Below are 27,670 nucleotides of genomic sequence, written 5' to 3' on the forward strand. Positions count from 1 at the left end.
TCTGATGAAGGTCACGTTACAGCTAGTCCCTTGATTGAAATCCTTCACTAGAGGATGACCAGCTGTATACACGCATTTGCTACCTGGCCCTTCAAGCCTCAAAGAAACGAAGTACAGGTGCATAAAGAGGAAGAAACCTCCAACAGAGACGACAGAAACGATAACAGGAGGGGACTTCTGAACAGATGAGATACGTTTCACAAATTTCTAAATGCTGGAAAGAGGAGTGTGTTGACTAATGGAACAGAGTGAATGCACTACAAGGGAGCTACAAAGGAGATGGGAGCCCCTGTGCCTGACAGAACCCCCAGAAAGGCTCTCAGATCAGAGCAGACCAGACCAGGGGCAAGCAGTGCCCCTCAAACTCTCACGGACACACAAGTCACCTGGGGGGCTGCTGACTATCAGATTCTGATCCAGAAGGTTTGGGGGCAGGACACTTGCAGCAAGCTCCCAAGGAGGGCTGACAGTACCGGGGTTGGTTAGTGGAGCACATGTGGAGTGGCAAGGTGTCACTTCCTTCCACAGGCAAGAAACCAAAGGGTCTTTTCTAAATCAGAGGCTGGAACCTTCCTTTCCTTCCCACAAGGTTCCTGGTGTGGCCGGCAGCAGCCCAGGTGAAGCCCACCTCCGTCTGGCCTCCAAGGGTCCATGGTGTGAGGGAGGACCCCCGTCTGCTTCCCACCAAAGCCAAGTCTGCAGGTCAGCCTGTCCTGCTCTGCCCTAGCCCCCGTAGAACTCCTACTCCAACCCTCCCTAGGGGGAGGGACCCCACAGGAAATGGGTGACTCCACCAGAGCAGGGGTAGGGTGCCAGCTACCAAGGCCTCTTGTCACCAACCCGAACAGCTCTCCAGGGTCAGGGGAAGAGACCCAGCAATATGGAAGAGAGATCAATTTTGTCCCTAGAGAAAACAGATAATATTCTCATATTTTAGAAGATAATTCAGCCATAAAACCAGAACAGAAACATCCACAAACAAAAAAGAAACAGAGGACAGGAGTTCAAAGATTAAAAATGGGTTAGTTACAAATACGAAACAACACTGTGTCATTGATTACAACAGGAAAAGACTGAAAAGTACCCAAATGTCCATCCACAGGGAGCTGCTTGACTGAAGCATGCTTCATCTATACAACGGAGTCTGTGCAGCAGGAACAAAAAGAATGAGGAAGGGAGAGCTCTACGCCGCCATAAACAAGGAGGGTATCGACGCTGATAGGGAGCAATCTCCAGGATAGAGGAAGTGAAAACAAACTAAAAACGAGATGCAGAACAGCATGTCAAGCATGCTTTCTGTGTAAGAAGGATAAATAAGAATACATATATTTACTGGTTTATCTTTTTGCAAGAGGAAACACTAGAAGGATAAGCAAGAAACTAATAACTTCTGAGTATTCTATAGGCTTAGCTTCTTAAAAATAAGAAAAAAATTTTGGCCTTCTTTAAAATTATATAAGTTTCAGGTGTACAGCATTTGACTTCTGTATATATTACAAAGTGATCACCACCACAAGTCTAGTTACCATCTGAGGCTTGGCTTTTTTGTTTTTGTTTTTTTGCGGTACGTGGGCCTCTCACCGTTATGGCCTCTCCGGTTGCGGAGCACAGGCTCCGGACGCGCAGGCTCAGCGGCCACGGCTCACGGGCCCAACCGCTCCGCGGCATGTGGGATCTTCCCGGACCGGGGCACGAACCCGTGTCCCCTGCATCGGCAGGCGGACTCTCAACCACTGCGCCACCAGGGAAGCCCTTGGCTGTTTTTTTTTTTTTCTTTTAAATTCAAGCCTGTTATACTAGATTCAACAGATACCAAATTTCATTTCAATAAATGTAATCAGAATAAATATAACAAAAGAGAATTACAAAACCCATACATGTTGTTTACGTGTACATAAAGTGTGCATATAGGCTATTAATATAAAGAATCATTAAGACAATTATAACTTTTTGTGATTCCACAATCGTAACTAAAGAAAGTTTGGTAAAGTAGCAATTCCCCAATCAGATTAGGCTTGACTTTTGAACCATCAAATACTTTATGTATTCCAAAAATAAAGAGAAAAAAGCAAACCACAAAACTGAACACAAATAAACCTAACTATATCAAATCAGTAATATAACCACACAGAAAAGAATTATTCCAAGTGACATTTTTTCCAACACATTATAAAGAAAAATTTGAAACATACAGAAAAATTGAACAAACTGTACAAAGAACACCCACATACTCATCACCCAGATTCTACCATTGTTGACATGATTCATCCACCCATCAATCCACCTTATTTGTGATGCATTTCAAAGTTCACCAGTACACTTCATCCCCAAACACTTCAGCATGCATATCATTAACAAGAGATGAAAATTCATTTTCATTTTTTTAAGTAAAATTTACATCCAGTGAAATGACAAATCTTAAAGGTATCATGTGATGAGCTCTGTCAAGTGCACGCACCTGTATAAGCCAAACCCCTATCAAGACAGACGATGTTACCATGGCCACAAAAGTTCCCTGGCACCACTTTCCAGGCAGCCCCATCCCACATCCTCAGCAACATTTGGTGTTGTCAGTTTTCAGTTTTGGCCATTCCAGTGGGTGTGTAGTGGTACTTCACTGTGGCTTTAATTTGCATTTCTTTGATGACTAATGTTAGCACTTTTTCGTGGGAATACTGGTCATCATTCAGATGCCTTCCTTTATGAAGTACTTCTAAAATCTTTTCCTGTTTTAAAAATAGATTCTTTTTATTATTGAGTTGTAAGAGTTCTTTATATATTCTGGATATGTCCTTTGTCAGATATATGACTTTCTATTTGCGACTTGTCTCAACTATTTTCTCAGTGACTTGTCTTTTCATTTTCTTAATAGTATCTTTTGAAGAGCAAAAATTTTCAACTTTAATGAAGTCCAATGTACCCATTTTTTCCTTTAATAATTATCGCTTTCTGTATCCTAAGAAACCTTTATCTTCAGATTGTGAAGATATTCTGTTTTTTCCTAATAGCTTTATATTTAGGTCCATAATCCATCTGGAATTTATTTTCATGTATGGTGTGAGGTAGTGTTACAGGTTAAATTGTGCCCTCCTCAAAAAAGATATGTTGAAGTCTTAACCCCCAGTACCTAAGAATGTGATCAGCACCTAAGCATGCGATCTTATTTGGAAATAGGGTCATTGCAGATGTAATTAGTTAAGATGAGGTCATCCTGGAGTAGGGTGGGTACCTAATCCAATATGACTGGTGTCCTTATAAGAAGATAACCATGTGAAGATACAGACACAACACAGAGAACACCACATGATGAGAAGGCAGATGCTGGAGTTACGCAGCTGTAAGTCAAGGAACACCAAAGATTGCCAGCAAATCACCAGAAGCTAGGAAGAGGCAAGGAAGGATTTCCCTACAGGTTTCAGAGGGAGCGTGGGCCTGAGGACACCTTGAGTTTTAAGCCATCCAGTTTGTGGTATTTTGTTATAGCAGCCTTAGGCAACTAATATGGGTAGGGTCAAGGTTCCTTTTTGTCTGGTATGAACAGAACCATTTGCTGAAGAGGCTTTCCTTTCTCACGCTGAATTGCTCTGGTGCCTCTGTTAAAAATCAATCATAGAAGTTTGGTCAATTTCTGGGCTTTCTAGTCTCTTCCACTGAACTATGTGTTTATCCTTATACAAGTACCAGGCAGTCTTGATTATTGTAGCTTTACAGTAAGTCAAAGTCAGGTAGTATAAGTGTTCCAATTTTGCTCTTTTTCAAGATTGCTTTGGATATTCTAGGTACTTCGCATTTCCATATACATTTTAGAATTGTTGTAAAGATTATTTAGTCTTTCGATCCATGGACATGGTATATCTTTCTATTTATTTAGGTCTTTAATTTCTTTCAGCAATGTTTCCAGTTTCAGTGTACAGACCTTGTACGTTTTTCATTAAATTATTCCTAATGGGACTGCATTGTAAATTTCATTTCCAGTTAATTTTTGTAAAATTGACCTTGTATCCTGAGACCTTGCTGAATTCACTTTTTAGTTCTAGTACATCTTTCTCTCTTATGGATTCTTTCAAATTTCTACATTACCTCCCAAAACAGTTTCACTTCCTTTAATATTAATGCTTTTTACCTTTCTTCTTGCCTTACACTGGTTAGAACTTTTCCCTGATTTAAGGGTAACATGTTCAATATTTCATCATTAAATACAATTTATATGTATCTCTTTCTTAAGGCACTTTATCAGATGAGGAAGTTCCCTCTTATTCTTAATCTGCTGAGTTTCTATTATAAATGAGCACTGAATTTTGTCAAATACTTTTTCTATATTTATTGAGTTTATTATATGGTTTTTCTCCTTTATCCTCTTAATGTGGTGAATTACAGACTGGTTTTTAAATGTTACCCCACATTTGCATTCCTGTGATAAGCCTGAGTTGGTTGATATATTATCTTTTTAATATACTGTTAGATTTCGTTTGCTAGTATTTTATTAAGACTTCGACATTTATGCTCATGAGGGATAATGATCTGTAATTTTCTTTTTATGCAATGTCTTTGTAAGATTTAGTATCAGGGTTATGTTAGACTCATAAAACAAACTACAAAGTATTTCTTCTTCCTCCTCTATTTTCTAAAAGCTTATGTTTATGTAAGATTGGTGTTATTTCTTAAATGGTTGATGAAATTCAGCTGTGAAACCAGATGGGCCTAGAGCTTTCTTTGTGGAAAATTTTTTTGATAATGAATTGAATCTTTTTACTAAATGCAGGGCTTTTTTCTATTTCATATTATGTCGATTTTTGTATGTCCTTTTTTTCAAGGAATTTGTCCATTTCACCCAAGTTGTCAATTTAACTTGTTCATAACATTCCCTTATAATCCTTTTAATGTCTGAAGAGGCTTTAGTAATATCCCCTTTTATGCCTGATACTGGCAATTTACGTGCTTTTCTTTTTATCTTCATTAGTCTGGCCAGGGGATTATCAACTTTGTTGATATATTTTGGTTTTGTTAATTTTTTCTACTCTTTGTCTTCTATCTCATAAATTTCTGCTCTTACCTTTGTCACTTCCTTCCCTCCCACTACTTACTTTGGGTTTACTTTGCTCTACTTTGCCTAGCTTAAGATGGAATCTTAGATCACTGATTTTATACTTTTCTTTTCTAATAAATGCATTTAAAGCTATAAATTTCCCTCTAAGTATTCCTTTAGCTGCGCCCTATAACACTAAATATGTTGTATTTTCATTATAATTCATTATTACTTGAAATCTTCTCTAGTTTTTCTTGTGATTTCTTCTTTGACCCATGGGTTATTCAAAAATGTGTGGTTTAATTTTCAAATACTTGGGTTTTTTCCCCTAATCTTTTGTTATGATTTCTTATTTAATCCCATTCTGATCAAAGAACATAACCTGTAGGATCTTAAGCTTCTGAAGTTTATGGAGACTTGTTTTATGGTCCAGCAAATAATACATTGTTGAACTGTATCATGTACACTTGAAAAGAATGTGTGTTCTGCAGTTGTTGAGCGTGTTATTGCATAAATGTGGCTGGTAATACTCAGATCTTCTACATCCTTACTGATTTTTTGGCCTAGTTCTACCAATTATTGAGAGAGGGGTACTAAAATTGTCAAGGACAATTATGGATTTGTCTATTTCTCTCTGTAATTCTGCTAATTTTTCTTCATGTATTTTGCAGCTCTGTAATTAGGCACATACACATTTATGACAGTTAATTTCTTCCTGATGAACTGACCCTTTTATCATTATGAAATGTGTCTTTTAATCTCTCGTAATATCCTTTGTTTTGAAGTCTGCTTTTTTTGATATTAGTATTGCTACTCCAGCTTTCCTACGCTTACTGGTTGCATGGTATATCTTTTTCCATCCTTCTGTTTTTAAGCTAGCTGAGTCTTTATATTAAAACTGTTTATCCTAAAGACAACATATGCTGGGTCTTGCCTTTTAATTCAGCTTACAATCTCTGCCATTTCACTGAAACATTTAGTCCATTTACATTTAATGTGTTATTGATAAGATTGGCTTTTAGGACCACTAATTTGTTCTTTCATTATAAGCATATTTTCTTTTATGTTCTTGAGCACAGTTATAACAGCTTAAAATAGTTACTATGTACAGAAAAAAATTTGCTTATCCCTGCTCTTGAGTAAGGGTCACATTTTTCCGATTTCTTCAAACGTCTAGATATTTTGAGTGATACACTGTCAGACTTTGGATTCTATTATGTTCCAATGAAGAGTACCGATGTTTTATTTTAGCAGGCAGTTAATTTGATAGGACTCAGACTCCAAACTGTCTTCCCTATGGTGGGCAGCAGTTGAAATCAGTTTATTCCTTTGGCCTTAGCTAGAGTTTATATGGAGAATTTGCTGCCCCCCGCCCCCCACCCCAACTGCCCGTGGCTATCTGCTTTCCAGGATTTGTGCCTTCAGTCCTCTGAGTCCTTAACCCTTGAGATTATAGGTCTCTATCCAAGTCTCAGTCTCCCTGCAGCAGCACTGACTAGGACTGCCCTTGGGTAAAAAGCCGTTATAAACAGGAAATTCATCTAATGCAGTTCCTTTCTTCCAAGTATCAACTTCCCTCCAGTTTCTGCCTGCTTTAATCACTCTCTAGTGCCTTTAAATAGTTGTTTTTTATTTTTGTCTTTGCGTTTTTAGCTGTTATCTGCAAGGGAGTGGGGGATACTCCAAGATGAGCTACCTCACTACTACTAGAAGCAAATTCCCCAAGTGACTTTTGAGCACAATAGTCTTGATTTTACATCCTTGGCGAGATACATCCTAATGACAAAAAGAAACAAACCTCGTTCAGGATTTTTATTGTTAGTAGCAATACTGGTATTACAATTTTATAATTATTTTATGTATATTACAAGATAAAGCAAATAAGTAACTGTTAATTAGGAATGAACACTTTTTGTGTAAGAAAGATACACAAGGATAAAATAAAAGTTAAAGACAAACGCTGCAATGTTAAATTTCCATTGTAGATATCATTATGTACTTATGAGTTAAGAAATTTTTTCAAAGTTTTCTAGCTTTGCCCACTGCAAGAGCCTAGATACAATATCACCCCAGTCAGAGTGTGCATATCTAACACCCAAATCTTGGATTCTAAATACCATTTCCCACTAAAAGGATCCAGAGCTCTTGGAACCAGTTCCAGGGTAGGAAAAGCACACATTGGGATGGAATGTCTTGTGCCAGAAAGCAAAACATCACTCAAAGACTAATTAATAAGGATATGCCAAGATGACACAGGCGCCAGCATAAAGGGAATCTCACTGACCAAATTTGGAATAATTTGATCAAAAACGAATAGTGACTTTGGCTGAACTGTAAAACATTTAATAAATAAAACGCCATGAGTCCATACTGACATGAGACAACAGAAAATACAACAGCAAATATTTTGCCACCATTTGAGATGATTACTACACCAACTCCTTACTCTGGAATTTAGTAATCAAAGGCAAAGATTCAGCATTTATACTGATGCAGGGTCATTATATCCCCTTATACAGTGGGGAAGTGCCGTACGGACTAAAGGTGACAGAACAGGAACCACTGTTTACAGTTACAGAGAAAACGTGAATATGAATCTCAACAAGGGAGGTGATATAAGCTAAGCTGTCTTCTTTCATTTCAGGGAGTTAACATAACTCCCCAACGTTGTCAAATCAAAAAAGATGTATAAGCATACAATTTAGTTTTGACGGTAACCATCAAAGAAACTAAAAGTAGAAACTGTTAAAAGCTGGCATCTCTAGGTCATGGAACAGGAAGGAGGAGGGGTAGACTGCTGTTTTCACCATAACCTCCTTTGAGAGAGGTTATGTTGTTATCAAGTGGCTGTAATATTTTGATTAAAAAAAATCAAAATCCAAGCAACCTAACCCTTCAATAGTTTCCTACTGCTCTGACATTAACATCAAAAATCCTGCACCCAAGGCTTCCCTGGTGGCGCAGTGGTTAAGAATCCGCCTGCCAATGCAGGAGACACGGGTTTAAGCCCTGGTCCGGGAAGATCCCACATGCCATGGAGCAACTAAGCCTGTGCGCCACAACTACTGAGCCTGTGCTCTAGAGCCCACAAGCCACACCTACTGAGCCCGCGTGCCTAGAGCCCATGCTCCGCAACAAGAGAAGCCACAGCAGTAAGCCCGCACACCACAAGGAAGGGTAGCCCCCACTTGCTGCAACCAGAGAAGAGCCCGCGTGCAGCAACAAAGACCCAATGCAGCCAAAAATAAATAAATAAATAAATTTTAAAATCCTGCGCTCAGCTCGTCAACCTCTCACCCTGCATCTCTGTCATCCCCCCACCCCTGCTCTGCTCCAGCCACACAGGGCTGCTTAAGTATCTCTCTCTGATGGTTAAGCTCCTGCCAGCCTCAGGGCTTTCGCACATGCTCTTCTCCGTCGGGAAAGCCTTCCTCCACTCTGTGCTTTGACCACGTCTGTTCACCCCTTGGTTCCCCGTTTCAGCACTGCCTCCTTAGGGCAGGCCTCCTTATCCCTCCCAAGGCTCAGCTGTTCCTCCATTACATATGATCACAGTGAACACTCCCCCCAACTTGTCCTTTAGAGCACTTAACCCATTGTAATTACATAATTACTTGTGCATTATTCAAAGTCTGTCTCTCCAGCCAAACTTAAGCTCCGTGAGGAGAGATACCAATCTGTCTCAGTCACCCTACAGCCTGCCTACCACAGTGCCCCAGGTACCGTAGACACCTGACTCCATCGTGGGATGAATGGCTGGATGACAGCCTGATGAACTGCATATCCTTCAGCACAGAGCAGCAAGGAACTCAGTACTTAAACTGAACTGTATTGGTCAGATGAAAAAGTTATGAAATGTGGAACAATTCCATCATTTAGAATTAAGTGTCACTGTAACAAACAGGCCTATGAAACATGTAGTGTTTCTTAATGTTGGTGAGAAAGCTGTTTAATACGTCACCCAAAGTCCCACTGCATCCATCAGTGAAGTGACCTGTGGCAAGGACTGAGGTCTTAGTGGAGATGGTGGGAAGTTGTTGGTTCTGGGGTACATTTTGAATGTAGAGGCCCACAGGACTTGCTGGTGAATTAGAGGAAGGTGAGGAAAAGAAGGGAATCAAGGACAACTCCTGGGATTTTAGATTGGTAACTGGGTGGATGCTGATGTTATTTAATGAGATAGAAACTAGGAAGAGAAGCATATCTGAAGGGGGAAAAAAAAAAGCAAGAGTTCTGTTTGGGACTTGTTACATTTGAGATGTCTATGAGCAACTCCAGGGGAAATACTGAAGAGGCCATCCAATGTGGGGCTCAAGTGAGAGGTTAGAGACGCAAGCTGGAGACACAGGCACAGAGTAGAATGGTCAGCACACAGCCATACCCATCATCTGGAGCAATGACAGCACAGAAACAATGGAAACAACCCTAATTAAATCAAGGTATAGCCATCAATAAAATGTCAGATGGTCATTAAAAATGATGTAAAAACATTATTCAGGGACTTCCCTGGTGGTCCAGTGGTTAAGACTCCGTGCTCCCAATGCAGGGGGCCCAGGTTCAGTCCCTGGTCAGGGAACTAGATCCTGCACGCCTCAACTAAAGATCCCATGTGCCACAACTAAAGATCCCACATGTCACAACTAAGACCCGGTGCAGTCAAATAAATAAATATTATTTTTAAAAAAAGAGTCCTTCTGTAAAAAACAAACGAATATTATCCAGATGTTACCTATCTGTAGACGGCAGATTTATGGGCAATTCTTACTTTTCCTCTCTCTATATTTTCTAAAAAACATTTTTTGTCATGAAACAGATATTACTTTTATAATTAGAAAATACAATTAAGTTACTTTCATTTTAGGGAAAAGTGATGATATTATGTTTTTAGTGACATGGAAAGATATCTACAACATTATCATTGAGGAAAGAAGGCAAGTTACAACAGCACATACTATATGATCCCATTTATCTAAAACAACATATATGCATGCACACAGGTGCATAAGGAAGACTCTAGAAGAATGTTTAAAATAGCAAAGGTAACTTTTAGGCTATTATTTGCCAGTTGTAGTTGCATTACACTTTGCACAGTATCTGGAAAACACTGAATGTGTTCATAAAAAATATTTGCTATAATAATTTGAACTACGTTTTAATGTCATTCTGTCTCTATTGCACCTGCGCTTTAGGGTTTTCCTTGATCTCTTTCCCCAACACAGTGACCACTCAAGTGCTGGCTGTTCTTGTATTTGTAGTTGCACAGTATAATGGACACAACCGGCATTCTTAACCTTTTTATGCCATGGGCCCTTTTGGCCCTCTGAACCACTCTTCAGATGAATGTTTTGAAGTGCATAAAATAAAATGCATAGAAATTAACAACTTACGTCGAGAATTGGTGCTAGAGTAATGTGCTTCTTTAGTAAGCCACTAAACAGCCAAATCTACAGGTGGGTCTGATAACTAAGTCTGAATTGTGATGAACACAAGTGATATTTCAAAATCTCTGTAATTGTAATATGATATGAAAGCATCTTTGATCTCTACTGGTGACAAAATCACAGGTACTCCTAATACTACCATGGTCTGCTGCCTATATTTGTCATTAAATTTTCAGTGAGAGGTTAGTGAAAATAAAGATGGAGTGTTTTTCCCATCCAAGGTTACAGAACCCCTGACTTCTCAACCCTGAGTCAGAACCCTCAGTCTGGAAAGATATACACCGAACAGTAACAGCGGTTTCCTCTGCATGGTGGAATTTCCAGAGTGATTTCCATACGCATTTTCTAAATTTTCTACAAGGATGCTTTACTTATGTAATTAAAAAATAAAGAGCGTAATGAATAGTTTTCGTTTGGTTGTTCATTTTGCTCTGTCTTAAACAACCTGGAAGAGTGGTTAAGAAATTTTATACAGTTGCTTACAAGCTGTATTAACAGTTTCTTACAGTGATACCACTTAAAAAAGACTTTCAACCTTCCCTAACTACTTATTATGATGAATTGAATCATTCCTGTGTTCTTACAAACCTAGAAAAAAATTCACTAGAATTATTTATTCTGGAGTTAAAAGGAACAAAAAGACAAACTGTCACAACTGCAGACATTTGTCTATTTTTTTGCCAAGTGTAATTCCAAAAACAGCTGAAAATATTAGAGCGACTTAGTACTTAATATGGACTAATAGCGTCTGTGTTTACAAAAACACAAACCCCACAAACACACAGAAATTTGTATTTTAAAAATGTATATACAGGGCTTCCCTGGTGGCGCAGTGGTTGAGAGTCCGCCTGCCGATGCAGGGGACGCGGGTTCGTGCCCCGGTCCGGGAGGATCCCACATGCCGCGGAGCGGCTGGGCCCGTGACCCATGGCCGCTGGGCCTGCGCGTCCGGAGCCTGTGCTCCGCAACGGGAGAGGCCGCAGCAGTGAGAGGCCCGCGTACCACAAAAAAAAAAAAAAAATCATTAAAAAAAAAAATGTATATACAAATTTAAAATACAACTTTTCAAGGAAATGTCAAAACTTAAGTACCACTAGAAACCCCAGAAAAATGAAAATGCTTTAGTTTTTTCAAAAATAATTTACATGCTGAAAAGTGCTCAAGTTGGTGTCTTAGCAGCAACGTGAAATGTTGCAAAGGAGATGGCAATGAAGGGAAATGTGCATATCTCAGAAGCCTTCTTTGATTTCTTTCAAATCTAAAAATAAAACCTTCGGACTGCTCTATTAATAAGTCTGGAAAATGGATGCCTTTTTTTGTGGAAAGCTCTCACAAACACAGAAATAAAAATATCTTCTTCTCGGTTAATAGACCCAAAGGATGTAAACATAAACCAGATGTCAATCCTTGTTTCTCCACAATTCCATTCTCCCTCAGGGCTCTGGTGGGACTTTGGTTGTAAAGATGTTTCCACAGCACAAGGAGACATGTTAAATGAATGAAGGTCTGCACAGAGCAACATGGACCAGGCTCAAAAGGCCAAGTATAGCGTGAAAAGAGCGAGCTGCAGAATGTCACATACAGTAGGATACCATCCTGTAAATTTGCAAAACACTTTTGAATGTTATATACTGGCACGTGGAACACAGCATAGAGCACGCGTGGGGAGTATGCCCATCACCTTCGGGGGACAGAGCGGCAAGTGCAACCATAGGCTGGGGTGTCACTGGAGCTGTCCCACTCGAGTTCCGTAAGAGGAGGCTGACGTGAACTGGGCAAACTGCTAACATTTCCGGAGTATGAAGAGAAAGTACCCGAGTCTACCCCCGAGTAGAGTGCAGAGGACAGGGAGTAAGAGGGCCAGGAGGCCTGTGGGAAGGCAGGACCTGAGAAGCAGCAGGGTTGGGATGGCCTGCAGGAGCGCGAGCGCGGAGCAGCAGGTGCCAAGGAGCCCACCGCCCGAGCCCGGGCTCGCGGGGATGACGGCGGCGCCGTCCACAGGGGCTCATCAGGGTGGACCTGGTCCTTGACAAGACAGGAGCGAGCTTGTTCATGCACTGCTTCCTTCACCACGAAAGTCTTGGCAAAAAAATAATAAATAAAAGTCAGAACTAAGCAGTGCGTTTGGTCCCATAGTTGACTCACACGCCAGGCAAGCTGTCTCCCTCCTCGCAGTATCGAGTGTTAGAGTGAAGCCCTGGGGCAGAAGTGGAGGGAAGGAAGGTTCCAGGAAGAGGTCTGGAGCAGGAGCCCCAGGGGCCTGATGGGTAGGCGACCAGCCGACTCAGGGCAGATGGCCTGGAGAGCAGGGGCGGGGTGGGGGGAACAGGCCGGGTGGCCAGAGCGCCTGGCACGGCCTCCGGGGGCTCCGGTGGCTCTCAGAGTGCGGCGGCTCGGAAGGGAAGCTGAGCCTATTTGGCACAGCCGGCGCAGCTGTGTCTGATCTCCCACCAGCACACTCTGCCAGCGCAGCTGCTCCGAGACCCCTGCCTGTCTCATCCCCGCACCCTGAGCCCTCGCGGCCAGCCTGACAGTTCTCTCTTATCCGAGCCTGCAGACGGGCTGCTCTCTCCTCCACACGTACTTTCTCCTGGACTAGCTAATGTTGCCTTATCGTTCAGGTCTTGCGGGGGGGGTCACTTTTCAAAGAAGTCTCTTCCCTGACCCTACCCTAAAGTCTAGGTGGGATCCCCCTAATATTTATATGCACCCTCAGTGGCCACTGTAGCATTTAGCCCCTTGTAAAGTAATGGCCTATTTGCCTGTCTGTCTTCCTTTAGACCACAAGACCACTGAGGCTAGGAACAGTCCCTAGCATCTAGGACAGGAACTGACAAATAACAGATGCTCAATTGGTACAGGGTAAATGAATAAAGTATCGCAATGTAAGAGTACCATGGTCAAAGGCAAGTGAGCAACTGCATATTACACGTTACAATGCGAAAAAGACAGAACGTCCAGCAGCTGCGGCACCCTTCAACCCTGAGTCCCAAGGAGCCACTGCAACTTAGAACAGTACCGAGATAAAAATGCTCCATTTTCTTCAAGATTTCACAAACAAGAACAGGCTGAAGTTCCCCTTGCCAAGTAAAGGGTCCTGTCTCAGCCTCTGCTCACATGAGGTCATGAAATGGAAGCTTCTGAAATTTTGCTTTCTCGTGCTAACTGCTGAAAGCAATTTCTTCCTAGCCTAATAAACAGCTCTCTAATCTCTACAAATTGCAGTGCAGTCATACATTTTTGTGCTTATCTACTCATACGTAGTTTTTTCTCTAAAACTGCAATTGAAAGGCCATCCTTGATTTAGCAATATCTATCAAAGTTTAAAATGCATACATCCTTTGACCCAGCAAGTTCCATCCTTAGGAATTTCTCCTACAGATAAACTTGGCTGTGAGCAAAATGGTATTATGTAAAAAACTATTCAGTACTGCGTTAATGAAATAAAAAACACTGGAAACATAAATATCCAGCAAGAGAAAACCACTTAAAGAAGTGACGGTGCATCCATAATGGACTACTACCCCAACCCTTAAAAAGAGTGACATGGCTCTATAGAAACTGATACCGAACTATCACCAAGATATATTAACTAAAGAGAGCAAACTTTGCAAATACGCACAGTATGTTACTGTTTGGTAAAAAAAACACACACCTTTGTGTGTGTAGACACATACATAAAATATATACGTAAACACATATATAAAAACATATAATAATATGAGGTATCTAGAAGAGTCAATTTCACAGGAGACAGGAAGTAGAAGAGTGATTGCCAGGGGCTGGGGGAGGAAGGAAGAATGGGGAGTTATGGTTTAAAGGGGACCATTTCAGTTTTGCAAGATAAAAAGGGTTCTGGAGATACACAGTGGTGATGGTTGCACAACAATGAGAATGCACTTAATGTCACTCAACTGTACACTTAATAATGGCTAAAACAGTAAATTTTACGTTATGACTATTTTAGCACAATTTAAAAATTACACACACACACACAGATTAATAAGAAACTGGTAATGATGACTGCCTTCAGGGAGAGAAATGGATGTCTGGGGACAGAGTGGCAAGGAGATCTTACACCATGTAACCTTTTGTACCACCTTTTTCATTCCGTACTATATACCTAACTATTCTAAAACATCATTAAAAAAAACCCTCAGCCTTATACAAGAAGCCTTTTCCTTAATCACAAATCATTTATATCATTTCTTTAAGTAAAAAAAAAAAAAATCAGGATTCCACTTCAGTCTTGAGGGTATTTATTAGGTTTAAATGATACAAGTTGCAAAACATTACACTTGTTCCCCTAAGATTATATTCACCAAAATCCTGTCTTTATTTTTAACAGCTATTACAGAAAGCTTCAAAATCATCATAGAAGAAAATTACCATTTTTATCAGTACGCAACTTTTATTCCATCACAACCAAGCCAGCTGAATATAGAACTATTTTAACAGCAAAAAGCCCTCATCATAAATCAAGACACAAATCAGTCTTCAATTACATGAGTTAGAAAACAAACTATGCTTATGTTGCAGTCTACCCTAAAGCTTTAACTTCTATGTCAGAATTTAAAACACACACATGCACACACACACCCTCTGGATTCCTCCTAGTTTATCTAAAACCTACTTTTGTGAAGATCCACTATTTTCTTGAGTCTTCCGGAATGAGCACTGTAGCCATGCAGTTGGCATCATGACTTCTGTAGCCTACCCCGCCACCCCTTGCCTGGTCAAGAAGGTAGTACTTGCAGGGCCCAGCACCGTCCCTGGCTCAAAGCAGGGGCTAAAATATTTGTTGGGTGAATGAATAAATGATTATCTGCTGACAGGCTTGCCATCAAGCCTCACAAAGAAAAAATTCAGAAAGAAAAAAGTAAGAGATGCTTTGTTCACCTGAACTCAGCATATGATACACCAGATGAAGCATATGAAGACCAGATGACTGGTTCACCAAATGGCTATGATACAACTGGCTAGGTGGGCTCTAGACCTCATCCCACCGCAAAGTTAAATACAAAAACAAGTATTTTAAATACCATACCAAAAACACAGGACAACTTACCTATAAGATTCTTTTGCATGTATCAAATATGTATATATGAATATAGCACATCATCAAGTTTTTTAGGAAGAAAGGAAATACAGATGCACATTGTCATGTTTTTAGAGTAGGAAAGGACTTTCTAAGTATAAAAGCAAAAGAAGAAACCATAACAGAAATTTTATATATCAAAAAGACAAGCAGGATCAAAAGATACATGACATGGGCTTCCCTGGTGGCGTAGTGGTTAAGAATCTGCCTGCTAATGCAGGGGATACAGGTTCGAGCCCTGGTCCGGGAAGATCCCACATGCCGCGGAGCAGCTAAGCCCGTGCACCACAACTACTGAGCCTGCGCTCTAGAGCCCACGAGCCACAACTACTGAAGCCTGTGCACCTAGAGCCGGTGCTGCGCAACAAGAGAAGCCACCACAATGAGAAACCCGCACACCGCAACAAAGAGCAGCCCCCGCTCGCCACAACTAGAGGAAAGCCCACGCACAGCAACAAAGTAGGAAAAATATCTGCATGATGACAAAGAATTAATTTCCTTAATACATTAAGAGTCCTTATAAATTGACTTAAAAAGAAATATCCCGAGGGAAGGATAAATGCAGAATATGAACAGGCAATTCACAAAGACCAAATACAAATGGCCAATGACTACTGAACGTTCAACGCCAGTAATAACCCAAGGAGCACAAATTTAAAAGATGGATATCCAATTCTGGGAGGGTATGGGAACTGGCACTTTCTAAGACTGTCGTGGGAAATGGGATAGACATTTTGGAAGGTGACGTGGTAGTACCCACCAGTAACCCCAAGTCTAGGTAGCCATTCTTCAAAAAGACTGGCACATGAGGAAGTTCAATCCAACAGCATCTTAAAAAGTGAACCACTGGGAAAACCAATAGGGGGACAACGCACGACAGTAAACTGGCACCAAACCACGCTGCTATTAAACAGAAATGAGGCAGAGAAACGCATCACATGGATAGATGCAGAATACGTACAATACCATTCTTGTTTTGTCAAAAATACAAAAGGTGCATATTGGTGTAGCCTGAGAAGATGATTCAGAAGGATCTACGTTAAGCTAGTAACAGCAGTTACTCTGGGTAGTGGGTACAGAGAGTAATGGGGAGCTTTCACTTTTTTACTTGATATACTTTAAAATGGTTTGAACTTTCTATAAAAAGCATGTATTATTTTTATAATTTCTTAAAAAGGAAGAGAAAAATAGCAAGATATCAAGCACTTATCTATTAAAAACAGGTTCTGTCCTTTGAGAATTACCTTCTAAGTTCCTTGAAGCTCAAATGGCCGTGTCTTTCCCATTCATAAGTAATAAGAGATATTTTTAAAAACATCTCTTCCTTCCTACATTTCTTAGAAGAAACTGTACAGAGTCACCACTGTCTTCTAAAAAAATCCATTCGTAATCTGAGAAAAAGACTATTAAAACATAAATCACCCCCTTAGGCCTAATATCTATCAGAAGAAACCCATTCACTGCCTATGTTACATTTAGTCCACACAATTTCTGAGACAATGCACAAAGCGCCAGCCACAGAACTCCCACCAGCATAAATACGTGGCGTACAAAGAACGCCCTGTCGGCAGGGCCCAGAGCACAGCCCGCAGCGGTAAACGGGAATGACAATTTGAGTCACAGGATCGGGAGTGAAACCCAACTTGGGACTTGGAGGCAGTGTGATGCTCTTTACTTCCTTCTACACCTTTTATTCTCTGCCACCCAAACTCTGCCCCTCGCACAGCCCCGAAATGGGCGATCTGTTACGGATGTCCACACGGCTTTACACTGAGGCGTCAGAAACCACTAGAGAGATACAGCAAAGTGCTACTTGAGGGTCTCAGCTGGAATCACAATGGCAGCATATGTGTAAACTCACATTTTTTCTTAGGAAAAGAAATGGAAAAATCAAATTAGAACGTTCTGTCTTACCACATGGAATGTTTGAAATCCGGATGTCAAAACATCAAATGTGGAGTGACCCCTACTCTAAAAAAGCTTAAGATATTGAGCCAGACAGTTGAGAAATTAGGGAACCACTCATTTTTACGAAATTAAAGTCCACGCAGTGGCGCCAAAGTAGCCCAAAGCGCAGCTGATAGAGCCTCTGAGTGTCAGACTCAAATGACTTAGCTTCCCAGCTTTTCAAAAGGCATTCATTCTGCTCTAGAGTCTCAAGAGCCAGAAGTGTATCTGGGTGTTCTCTGCAGTCCCCGTGGGAGGAGTGCGGCAAGCACACACCATTAGCCATGGGCTCCGCTGTCTGGCAACAGCTTTCAGGATGTCATCCTTCTAGGGGACCACACACCAGTTCCCACGTCTGAAAATGCATTACCGCCACTCACTAATGTTGACCAGGAAGTCATTTACCCAATACCAAAGCAAACAAAGCACAGTGCTGAAGGCCGCTAGGCGACAGCAGTAGCGGCAAGTGAAGAGCTCAGTCAAAGCGCTCTCAGCTCAGCTGACCTGCTTGAAGGTGAACTGAAGGTGCAGGTCACCAGTTCCGGCTCTAATCTGACACCCGCCCCCAGATCACACTGTGGCTACCAAGTAGCCCTACCCAAACTGACCTTTCAGGGCTCAGGGAAGTGACTTTTTTTTATTATATGGCACAGTTTGGCACAGTTATGTCTTTAGTCTTTGGGGTACTTTTATACTGTCCAAGAGTAGTATAACTTGTTTTATTCCTTTTTTTTTTTTTTAAAAACAGATGGCCAAACCAGGACATATACTAAAAAAAAAAAAAGGAAGGTTACTTACCTGAGCCCTAACATTCCAGCTACCATGGAATCTTGTTGGAGCTGGTCTACAGAAGCAAGATGTATTCTGGGGAGTCACATGTCACATCAAAGCAGGAACTGGTGAGTCTGTATTTTTATGGAGCCTAAAACAAAGAAAATCGTAAGTTGAAAGCCCCCATTGTGCTCCACGACCTTTTTCCCAGGGCTATTTGGGACATTTTGAAGATAAACATACAGACAAAGTACTATGCTATCTCCCGGCTTACCTAGCTAGAAACAAAGAATAAACTACAATTTACTGACATATAACACACGGTACTAAAACAAAAGAAAGACTCATGCGTGTTAGAACCGACACTATCACAGGTCTTGTCACCTCTGAGGGAAATTTTGACACTATAAAACATACCGTTAGTAGCGATCTCTGGTTAGTACTTCTTGCAACATGTCATACAGAAATACTCAGGGAGAGAAGACATGTTCAAGAGAACATGCAACATCAAAATGTCATCCCAAGAAGAACACATGAAATCCAGAGGCAAAGTCTCCCTTCATTTTAAAGCAGCTGAAGTTGCAACAAGCTGCTGTAACATTACATAAAGGGGCTTTAACCGTGAGAGAAAAAAGGCAGCACCAACAGAAACCAAGTGCCCTGGGAGATCCAAAGCTATCCTCAAAAATACACAAGTCTGTTTTAGAGCAATCACTTTTAAGCCTCTCAGATCAGGAAATCGTAATGTTCAACAAACTGGGTTAATAGCTTGATAGTTTCTATTTTGCTTTTGAACACATGTTCAAAAAAGGTCTTTTGTCACTCTATTTTTTTATCAAGATAACCTTCATTTCCTTGTTAAACCTAAACTGCCCCATATTAGCTAATCTCTGATACCTTGCTGGCCCAAGAGTGGCACTTTTATCTTTAGACTAAAAAAAGCCTAGAGGGTATAACTTAGAGACTCTTCACACAAACAATTACTCATGTAATCAAACCCAGAGGAAGGGCAACACCAACCAGGTCTTTTACTGCTGGTCTGTAACTACCAGGATGGTACCTGGAATTATCTGTTGAGGTGCAGTGAGGCCTTATAATTCCCTTAAACGTTCGAGCCATAGAACACTTTGAAATCCCAGAAGTCAAGGTTACAGTATTACTCAGTTAGCCATATAATAAAAATCAAACTGGCACCCTGGCTGGGAGGCCCTGGAAAAGCCACAACTTCTCACAGCTGCATTTTTTTTTTTTTTGGTAAATTGCATTTTTATTTGTAAACTGAGGGAGCTAGACTAAGGTTCCTTCTAGCTCTGAAATTTTAAGATCTCTGATAACTCAAGATTCCATGGAGGAAAAAAAAGAGCCAGCAAATGAGAGCACTTAGGTGAAGACCCAATAAAGCAATGATCTGCAGGTCCATATACATAGTGCCCCCAGCTCTTAGGCACAGAAGCCAACTGAACCCTTCCTAAGGATTGCTCCCAAGAGTCCAGACCTCTGCAGTACTGTAAAACAGCTATGCTAAAGACACATTCATACACCAGCAGAACCAACGCAAGTGTGCCTTGAAGAAGTGAAAAAGGCCAAGGCTTTATTCTGTAATGGAACGGTCACAACCCCCCTTAAACATGGGAGTGGGCATGCCCTGCCAGCCCCCCAATTCCCATTCCCACTCAGTTCCCCCACATACCATACCTACCATCAAAGGGGTGGAACCAGGTATTTAAGCAATGGCATGCAAATCAAGCTTTCAGCAAGAAGAGCTTCCTTGCCAGAAAAAGGCAGAAGAGACCAGGTAAAGGCAGAAGAGCACAACTTTTGTGTCAGTGAGTCCCAGGAAGAGGAACTCATTTACATCCGTCCTACCCGAAATGAGGTAAAGGCACAGCGGTGACAATGGCAGTTTGACTGGAGAGAGCTGGTACAGAAGCACTGAGGACAAGGTCCTTCCATTGGAGCGGCCGTAATGCTCTACCCAAGAAAAAAGGTTGCGTCTGCCGGCCACACGAGGCTGGTCTGCATGCATGTCACCAGAGCAGAGGGTGGTGAGAACAAGCAGGTGTCCTGCCACACTCCCTGGAACCACCAGTCTAGGACCAATGCGCTACTACTTCTGCACTTAAAACACTAGTTACTACAAATGCCAAACATTTTCTGTGCTCCTCTTCTTCTCATACATAACTTGGGCAGGCTGGCCACAAACTGCTCTTAGCCAATTAAAAGCTTTTCACTGGTATTCCCCTTTATAAAAGATTACAGGGCTTCCCTGGTGGTACAGTGGTTAAGAATCCGCCTGCCAATGCAGGGGACACGGGTTTGAGCCCTGGTCCGGGAAGATCCCACATGCCGCGGTGCAACTGGGCCCGTGCGCCACAGCTACTGAGCCTGTGCTCTAGAGCCCACGAGCCACAAATACTGAGCCCGCGCGCCTAGAGCCTGTGCTCCGCAACAAGAGAAGCCACTGCAATGAGAAACCCTTGCACTGCAACCAAGAGTAGCCCCCGCTCGCCGCACCTAGAGAAAGCCCGCGCGCAGCAACGAAGACCCAACACAGTCAAAAATAAATTAATCAATTAAATAGATGTTTTAAAAAAATAAAGAAAAGATTACAGGTTCCAGGAGACATCATTTATAATGTAAATAGTCTGGGCAGGTGTATTAGTGGTGGAAACCGCCCTCGAGTAAGGAACTGACACTTTTCCGTCTGCTCTTCTTTATTCTAGGTTCAAAAAGCGAGCTTCTCATGCCATCTCCACATGGGGGAAGGGGTATTCGGGTGGGGTAAAATCATATTGGACTCATCTAGCCACTTCTTCTGTCAAATTCCACAGCTTGCCCCCCCCCCCCCAAATTCAGCCACACAGAGGCAGGGCAGGCAGGGAAACAATGGCTGTGGCTGGAAATTGCAAACAGAACGCAAAATTGTATTCTAACCCTCCTGAAACATAAGCAGCGCAGCGCAAAAGTTGGAGTACGGTTGGACTGCATCATGCTCTATCAAGTGAAACAAAGACCCGGGACTCTACGTTTAAAGCATTCCAGGCAAATCTGTAACAACAAAAAAAAGAGCATGGTGTGATAGACCAGTACTGGCAAGAAAGCCACAGAAGGTTTCTTCAAGCTGTTAGGACATGATGACTTCAGATGCCACCAATCACTCTGCAGAGAAACTATATTCTGGAAGCTGTCTGTGCAGTTTAAAGGGACAGGGATATGATGGGACAACTAACTGGAGGGGCACCCAAGGAGGCCAATGCACTGCCAATGACGCAAAACAAAGCAGAGCCCTTGTCCTGTCATGTCTCAGGCTTAGACGTACAAACCTTGGCATCTTCGTCAAGTGAGCTTGTGTTATCTGTGTGTGCAGACAGGAATGCACCTCAGTGATCGGCCGGCCACCTGGCTGACATGTCACGAATGGGTATTCTGTGGCAACTTATTCAATCAACTGTACTTCTACTAGACTGACGGTGCCCTTTAAGGTTCTGATACGTCTGGGTAACAAAATAAAAGCAAATGTTTCCTAGGCTCCGTGACTAGGATTTTAAGTAGAAGTCCTAAAAAACCCATAAATAAGCCTATTTCCGTAAATCCCTCGTGGAAATTCCCAAAAGACCAAAAAAAATCCAGATTTTTTTTAAAAAAAATAAAGATCCAGCGTATTTCAAAGGACCCGAGAGGAGAGGTTAATCTCACTGTTAGCTGAAATCACTCAGATGCAGATGAAAATTCCGGCCATGAAACCCGAACTCCTGTACAGGAACTGCCTATTAACAATAAATTTTACTACCAAGGCCCGAATATGCTTCATTTTTGTAATATAACAAAATGCCTAAAACTTGCCAGAGTCCTACAAAGTGTAAGCCACTCAGCCTCCCAGGCCAGTAGGTTCGGTTCCACAATCACCAACCACCCCCTGAATGTGATCCTACCATCTTACAATTTGGGGCACTGATCCCGCACAGCAGAGACACAACGTGTGAATGGCTCTGCAGAGCCTGTTCCTGTTCCTGGAAAAACCAGAAGCACACATCTGCCTGACCATGAGTCAGGAATATGAATTTTGTGGTGGAGCCCATTTCTGCTGTGACCGATCCACACCGAACACACTCACAACAGAAGCAACGGCCACAGAGGTGTATTCCAGAGACAGCTTTTCCCCCTTGGATCCACACTCAGCAATGCCATGAACGGTCTCCTCTGTAAGAGCAATCTTTAGACTCTTCACAATGACCTTAAGTCTTCAGTGCAAAACCACAAAAACATTGCCACGCCACGGATAAGTCACCTGAGTTTCAGTCTGCGTGACTCAGAACCAAACTAAAAAGAAAATAAACTTTCAGGGACCAAATGATAGGAGCCACAGCGATGCGGTGAACTTGCCCCATCTGGTACTGGTGATCTTGAGCAGGGCACGCTCCAGGACTATGGAAGCCCGTCACATACTATGTCCCACTCCACTTATGTAACTGAAGATCGCCGGCGAAGGGGGGGAGGATGGGAGGGCGCTCGTATTCTGAGGCCACGACACCCCCAAAGGCCCTGGGGGCGCGCTCCCACCGAAGAGCCTCAGGTGCTGCCGGACACAGTCCCCTACCCACGGCTCCTGATGGCAACTATAACCGCCTCTTTCTGATGAGCTGTGGGGTCAGGAACACAATGTCTAGTGCCTTTTGTGGGTGGACAATAATTCCCACCTACTTGTTCCTGGTAGATGCGAAAGAAACTCGCTCGCAGTGGGGGCAGAAAGTCATGGAATGGGCGAGAAGGAGGGGGAGGCAAAGCCTGGAGATGGGGGTGAAAGCGCAGGAGCCCTTGTGGCGCACTCTCCCGACGGGAGGCGGACTGCGCACGCGCGCCCGTGGGGGGGCCGAGTAACGGGAGAGGGGGCGCGCGAGGGAGGGAGACGGGAAAGCGCGATCCAGGGAGAGGCCGGGGCCGCGGGCGCGCGACGGCGCCTCGGGCCCGAAGCCCCGCGAAGGGCACGACGCGCGCGCGCAGCCCCGACAGGCGAAACCCCGGCGACAGGGGTGCCCGCGGGGCCGGGGGCCGAGATGCGCGCCGAAGGCGGGAGGGCGGGGGGAACCAGGCGAAGGCAGTCCTGCGAGGCCGCGCCGAGGACGGTCACCCGCAAGTGCGGGTAACGGGCCGAGGGGGGGGGGGGGGCGCCGTCACCCGCGGGAGGGGGAGGGTAGAGAGGAGGGACGCCATCCGCCAGCCGTGTCGCCCGACCCCGCGGGCCCCTCCCGCGCCACGTCCCGCCCCTACCCCCCGCCCCCCAGCAAGGGTCCCCACCCGCGGCCGCGGCGGTCCCACTCACAGTCTCTCCTCCTCGCCTCCTCCTCCTCCTCCGCTCGGCGCGGCAGCGGCGGCGGCGGCCATTTTCCGGACGGCTTTTACCACAGCCCTCTCTCCGAGAGGAGGGAGCGCGCGCGCCGCCGACGCCGAGACCCCGCACGGCCGACGTCGCGCCCCGCCCTCCCGGTCGGCCTGTGCGCTGCTGCACCTGCGCGCCCGCGCCCCGCCCCCGGCGCCGCTGCCAGCCGGCCCGCCATTGGGTGCGGCGGCAGGGGCGGGGCGGAGCCTCGGCGGCGACGCCTCCAATTGGCGGGAGTTCGTGTCCGTTCCGGCAAAGGAAAAAGGGGCGGACGCCCCTTCTAGCTGCCGATTGGCTGCCGACGGCCGTCATTTGGGGAAAAGAGGTGGCTTGGGTGCCGAGGGGCTGGTTTAGTGGGCGGAATTTGAATATTAAGGATTAATGGGATGCTGGGGCAAGTGAAGGCCTAGGCTCGGGACGCCTGTTTGTGCGGCCATCCCGGGCCCTTGACCCGCTGTCCACAAACACACGAAGTACGTTACCATAAGCCTTTCACAGCACCCACGTTTTCTCAACATCACCACCTTCAGTACAAGCAGCAAAGTTGCCTGACATTGTTCCAGCCGAGGGACCTCGCTTTAAGAGGCCTACCCAATGCATTCTTCCATCTGAGCCTGCCTTGTGCCACACTCTCAGAGGGGCAGGGAATAAACTGAACAACAAATCACGGCCTTGGCCTTCTTGAAACTCTGGTGGTGGGGAGAGGGTGCATGCCAAGGCTGCATGAGACCTGTCATTGTTGGATGAGACGGTTTGGTGTGGGTGGGCAGAAGGGGTAGTGGGAGCACAAAGGAAGCAGCACTTAGGTCTGCCTGGAAGACATGATTTGGGACCTAAGATCCGGCAACGCTGGTATGGAAAAATATTTAAGAGTATGAGAAAAGTTTTAGCTAATGGAGTGTTCAGGATAGGACTGTTTGTCAAGGCGACCTTACTCTGATTCCAGCTGTCATCCAATTCATCCAATGCTCTTTGTGCTAGTTCCATGCTTGACAAGGAACCCTCTGACGCTGATGTCACTCCCCAGCCCCCATTCATTTATTAGATCCCTGTTATGTGCCAGGCACTGTTCCAGGCTCTGGATGCACAGTACTGAACAAGACAGCAATCTAACGTTCTCGTGGGGGAAGACTCATAGTAAACATACAAATAAGTATATAATATAATGTCACATAACGATAAGAACTTTGAGATAGATAAAGCAAGGGTGAAGGGGGTGCTATTTAGATATCCACAGGCTTTTGCTCTCATTTTATTCCCCCATATGGTTATCTGAGGAGAGAAGAAGATTCCACACAAGTTCAAAGGCTCTGAGGAGAGACTATGCCTGGTACATTGGGGAGTAACAAGGAAGTTTATGTGGCTACAGGGTGGTAAGGTATGCGGTTGGAGAACTGGGAGCTTATTCTGAGATGAGAAGCCTTTGGAAGATTTTGAACGGGAGCTGACATCATCAGATGTATGTTGCAGGTGCAGTGTGCAGATCTGTGGTGAGACAAAAGGAGCAAGAGCCCAGTCAGGAGACCCTGACAACAATCTAGCAGAGGTGAGAGTGGTTTTTAACTAGGGTGGTAGCAGTGGAGGTTCTGAGAAGTTGTGAAATTCAAGCTATATTTTCAAAATTGAGCAGAAAGGATTGGATGTGGCATACAGAGAAAGAGAAAAAACAAAGAGGGGTCCTGAGTTTTTGGCCTGAGCAACTGAGTGAATGGGTGATTTCACCATGGTGGGGAAAACTGTAGGAAAAGCACATTTTGGGAGGTACGGATCAAGAATTCTGTTTTGGCCATGTTAAGCTTGGGGTGCCTACTAGACCTGCAATGTTGAGACGAGATGTTGAGTAGGTGGTTGAGTCAACAAGTCAACAAGCTCAACATCTAACTCAAGAAACTATAAAAGGAACAGCAAAGTAAACCTGGAGGAAACAGGAGGAAGAAAAATAAGGATGAGCAGAATTTGATTAAACAGAAACAACCGATTGAGAAGACTGAGAACATCAAAAGCTGATGGTTTGAAAAGCTGGAAACAAAAGCCAGCCCTCTTAGATAGAGAAAGAGAAGACACAAGTAAATTATATTATAAATGAAAAGGAAACGTAACCATAGATACAATAGATTATACAATAGATAATAGATAAAACAGATAAATTTTCTAAAAAGGTATTATAAACTACTGTATATCATAGTCGGAAAACATAAGCAAAATGAATAAGTTACTAGAAAAGCACAGCTTACCAGAACTGATTCTAGAAACAGAAAGTCTAGATAGACCCTCTATGACCACAAAGCAATTGACTATGTTTTTTTAAAAATCCACCCCTCCCGCCGAAAAAGCTCAGAGAACTTTACAGATGACATCTACCAAACTTTTAATGATTGGGTAATTCCAATCATAAAAAAGAAAGAAATCTCCCCAAACTTGCTTTGTGAGACTAATATAATTACTATAACAAACCAATGAAAGGAAGACACAGGATATGGAAATAGATGTAAAAATTCTAGACAAATATACTGAACCCAGCAGTATATATTGATATATCCTAACCAAGCTGAGTTTTATTCTAAGAATGCAAAGATGGTTTAAAATTAGAAAATCAAACTTAACAGATTTAAGGGGAACAAGTTATGTGATCATGTCAATAGATGCAGGAAAAGCCTTTGATAAAATTCAACACCTGCTTACGATAAAAAAAAAAAAAAACCAGCAGCAACTCAGAGAACTATGAGTAGAAGGGAATTTCCTTAATCTGATCAAAGGTACCTCTTAAAAAACTTAAAGGAAAGGTCACATTTAATGGTGTTAAGGGGGAACAAAGCAAGAAATAGAACAAGATCTATGGTGCAACATCATTCATGTAAAATAAAACACACATCCTCCACCTCCCATTCTCTTTTAAACCTTATCCTTGGAGTTTCATCGTGAGGAGAAAGACCCATTAATCCCAAATGGATTCCCTTGCTGTTAGGACGCAGGCATACAGATCCAGCCAGTAACAAAAAGCTGGAAAAGTAATGGGAAAAAAAAAGATTCAACTCACTCTACAAAAATTATAAAACAGCTGGGAATAAACTTAATAAAAAATGCCAAAATACTATATTTAAAAACTGTAAAACTTTACTGAAAAACATAAAAGAAGACCTGAAAAAAATAGAAACTACCACAATCCTGGAAAGGAAGAGTTGACATAATAAAGATGTCAATTCTTCATAAATTAATCTGGAAATTCTTTGCCTGAGTCAAAATCTAGGCGAGAAGAGTAGGTGTACAAGACTAGATGTCAAGACATTTTTGAAGGAGAAAACCAATGACGAGGGTCTTGCCAAATTCCTTAGTTTGAATAAACGGAACTTAAGTGATAAAATTTCACTCTGCCATTGAAAAGTAGAAAAATATAGTAGAGTTTAAAGTATTTACTAGTAGAATTTAAAATGGGGCATTTTAAAAAATGGGACTACTATAACAATTTTAAAATGCATCCCCTTGAAAATGGGTCTATAGAAGATAAAAAGAAGAAAAATATAGTATAGATAGCAATTGACAGAAAAGCCACAACCTGAGGGATTTTATCTATATGGCAGACAGAGCCCAAACTTCCGCTCCGTCTAAATCCCTTGAACTGATAGAAAAATATATATATATATATATTTAGAGCAAATCCAAAATGACAACAGAAAATGAGAAGGGTAAAACAGTTCAAAATTTTAGAACTAACATCCCAGATGATACCACAAAACATAAAACACACAAATATGTTTCAAACTCTGTGGAACATTTCCTCAAGTTGCTTATGAATTAGACCTCTCAAAAAAAAATCTCAGTAAATTCCAAAACGTAGAAATCATGCATTTCAGTCTCTGGCAACAATACAATAAAATTAAAACTTAAGAACAAAAGAATGGGCAAAAGTAAAACAAAACAAAAAGTTTTAAAACAGGCTTCAAAATAATTCTTTGGTTAAAGGGGAAACATAAACTGAAATTATAAACTCTTCAGATATGACCGACAATGAG

The 27,670-nt window shown here is 42.7% G+C and overlaps 1 protein-coding gene across 2 annotated transcripts in view; it reads right to left on the bottom strand.

Annotated features, from left to right (window-relative positions):
* Positions 1 to 23,737, bottom strand: part of MECP2 (methyl-CpG binding protein 2) — a 60,566-nt gene extending 36,829 nt beyond the window's left edge. The window contains exons 1-2 of one of the 2 annotated variants that reach the window (XM_032619272.1): positions 23,604 to 23,737; positions 18,311 to 18,434 (exon numbers count right to left, since the gene is read on the bottom strand). In XM_032619272.1, the coding sequence (XP_032475163.1) occupies positions 18,311 to 18,336 (26 nt within the window). In that variant the 5' untranslated portion in view covers positions 18,337 to 18,434; positions 23,604 to 23,737. The remainder of the gene's footprint in view (positions 1 to 18,310; positions 18,435 to 23,603) is intronic. The other variant, XM_032619271.1, reaches the window with a different exon arrangement.
* Positions 23,738 to 27,670: the final 3,933 nt, after the last annotated feature.

The sequence above is a fragment of the Phocoena sinus genome, chromosome X, assembly GCF_008692025.1.
Source record: "Phocoena sinus isolate mPhoSin1 chromosome X, mPhoSin1.pri, whole genome shotgun sequence".
Lineage (NCBI taxonomy): Eukaryota > Metazoa > Chordata > Mammalia > Artiodactyla > Phocoenidae > Phocoena > Phocoena sinus.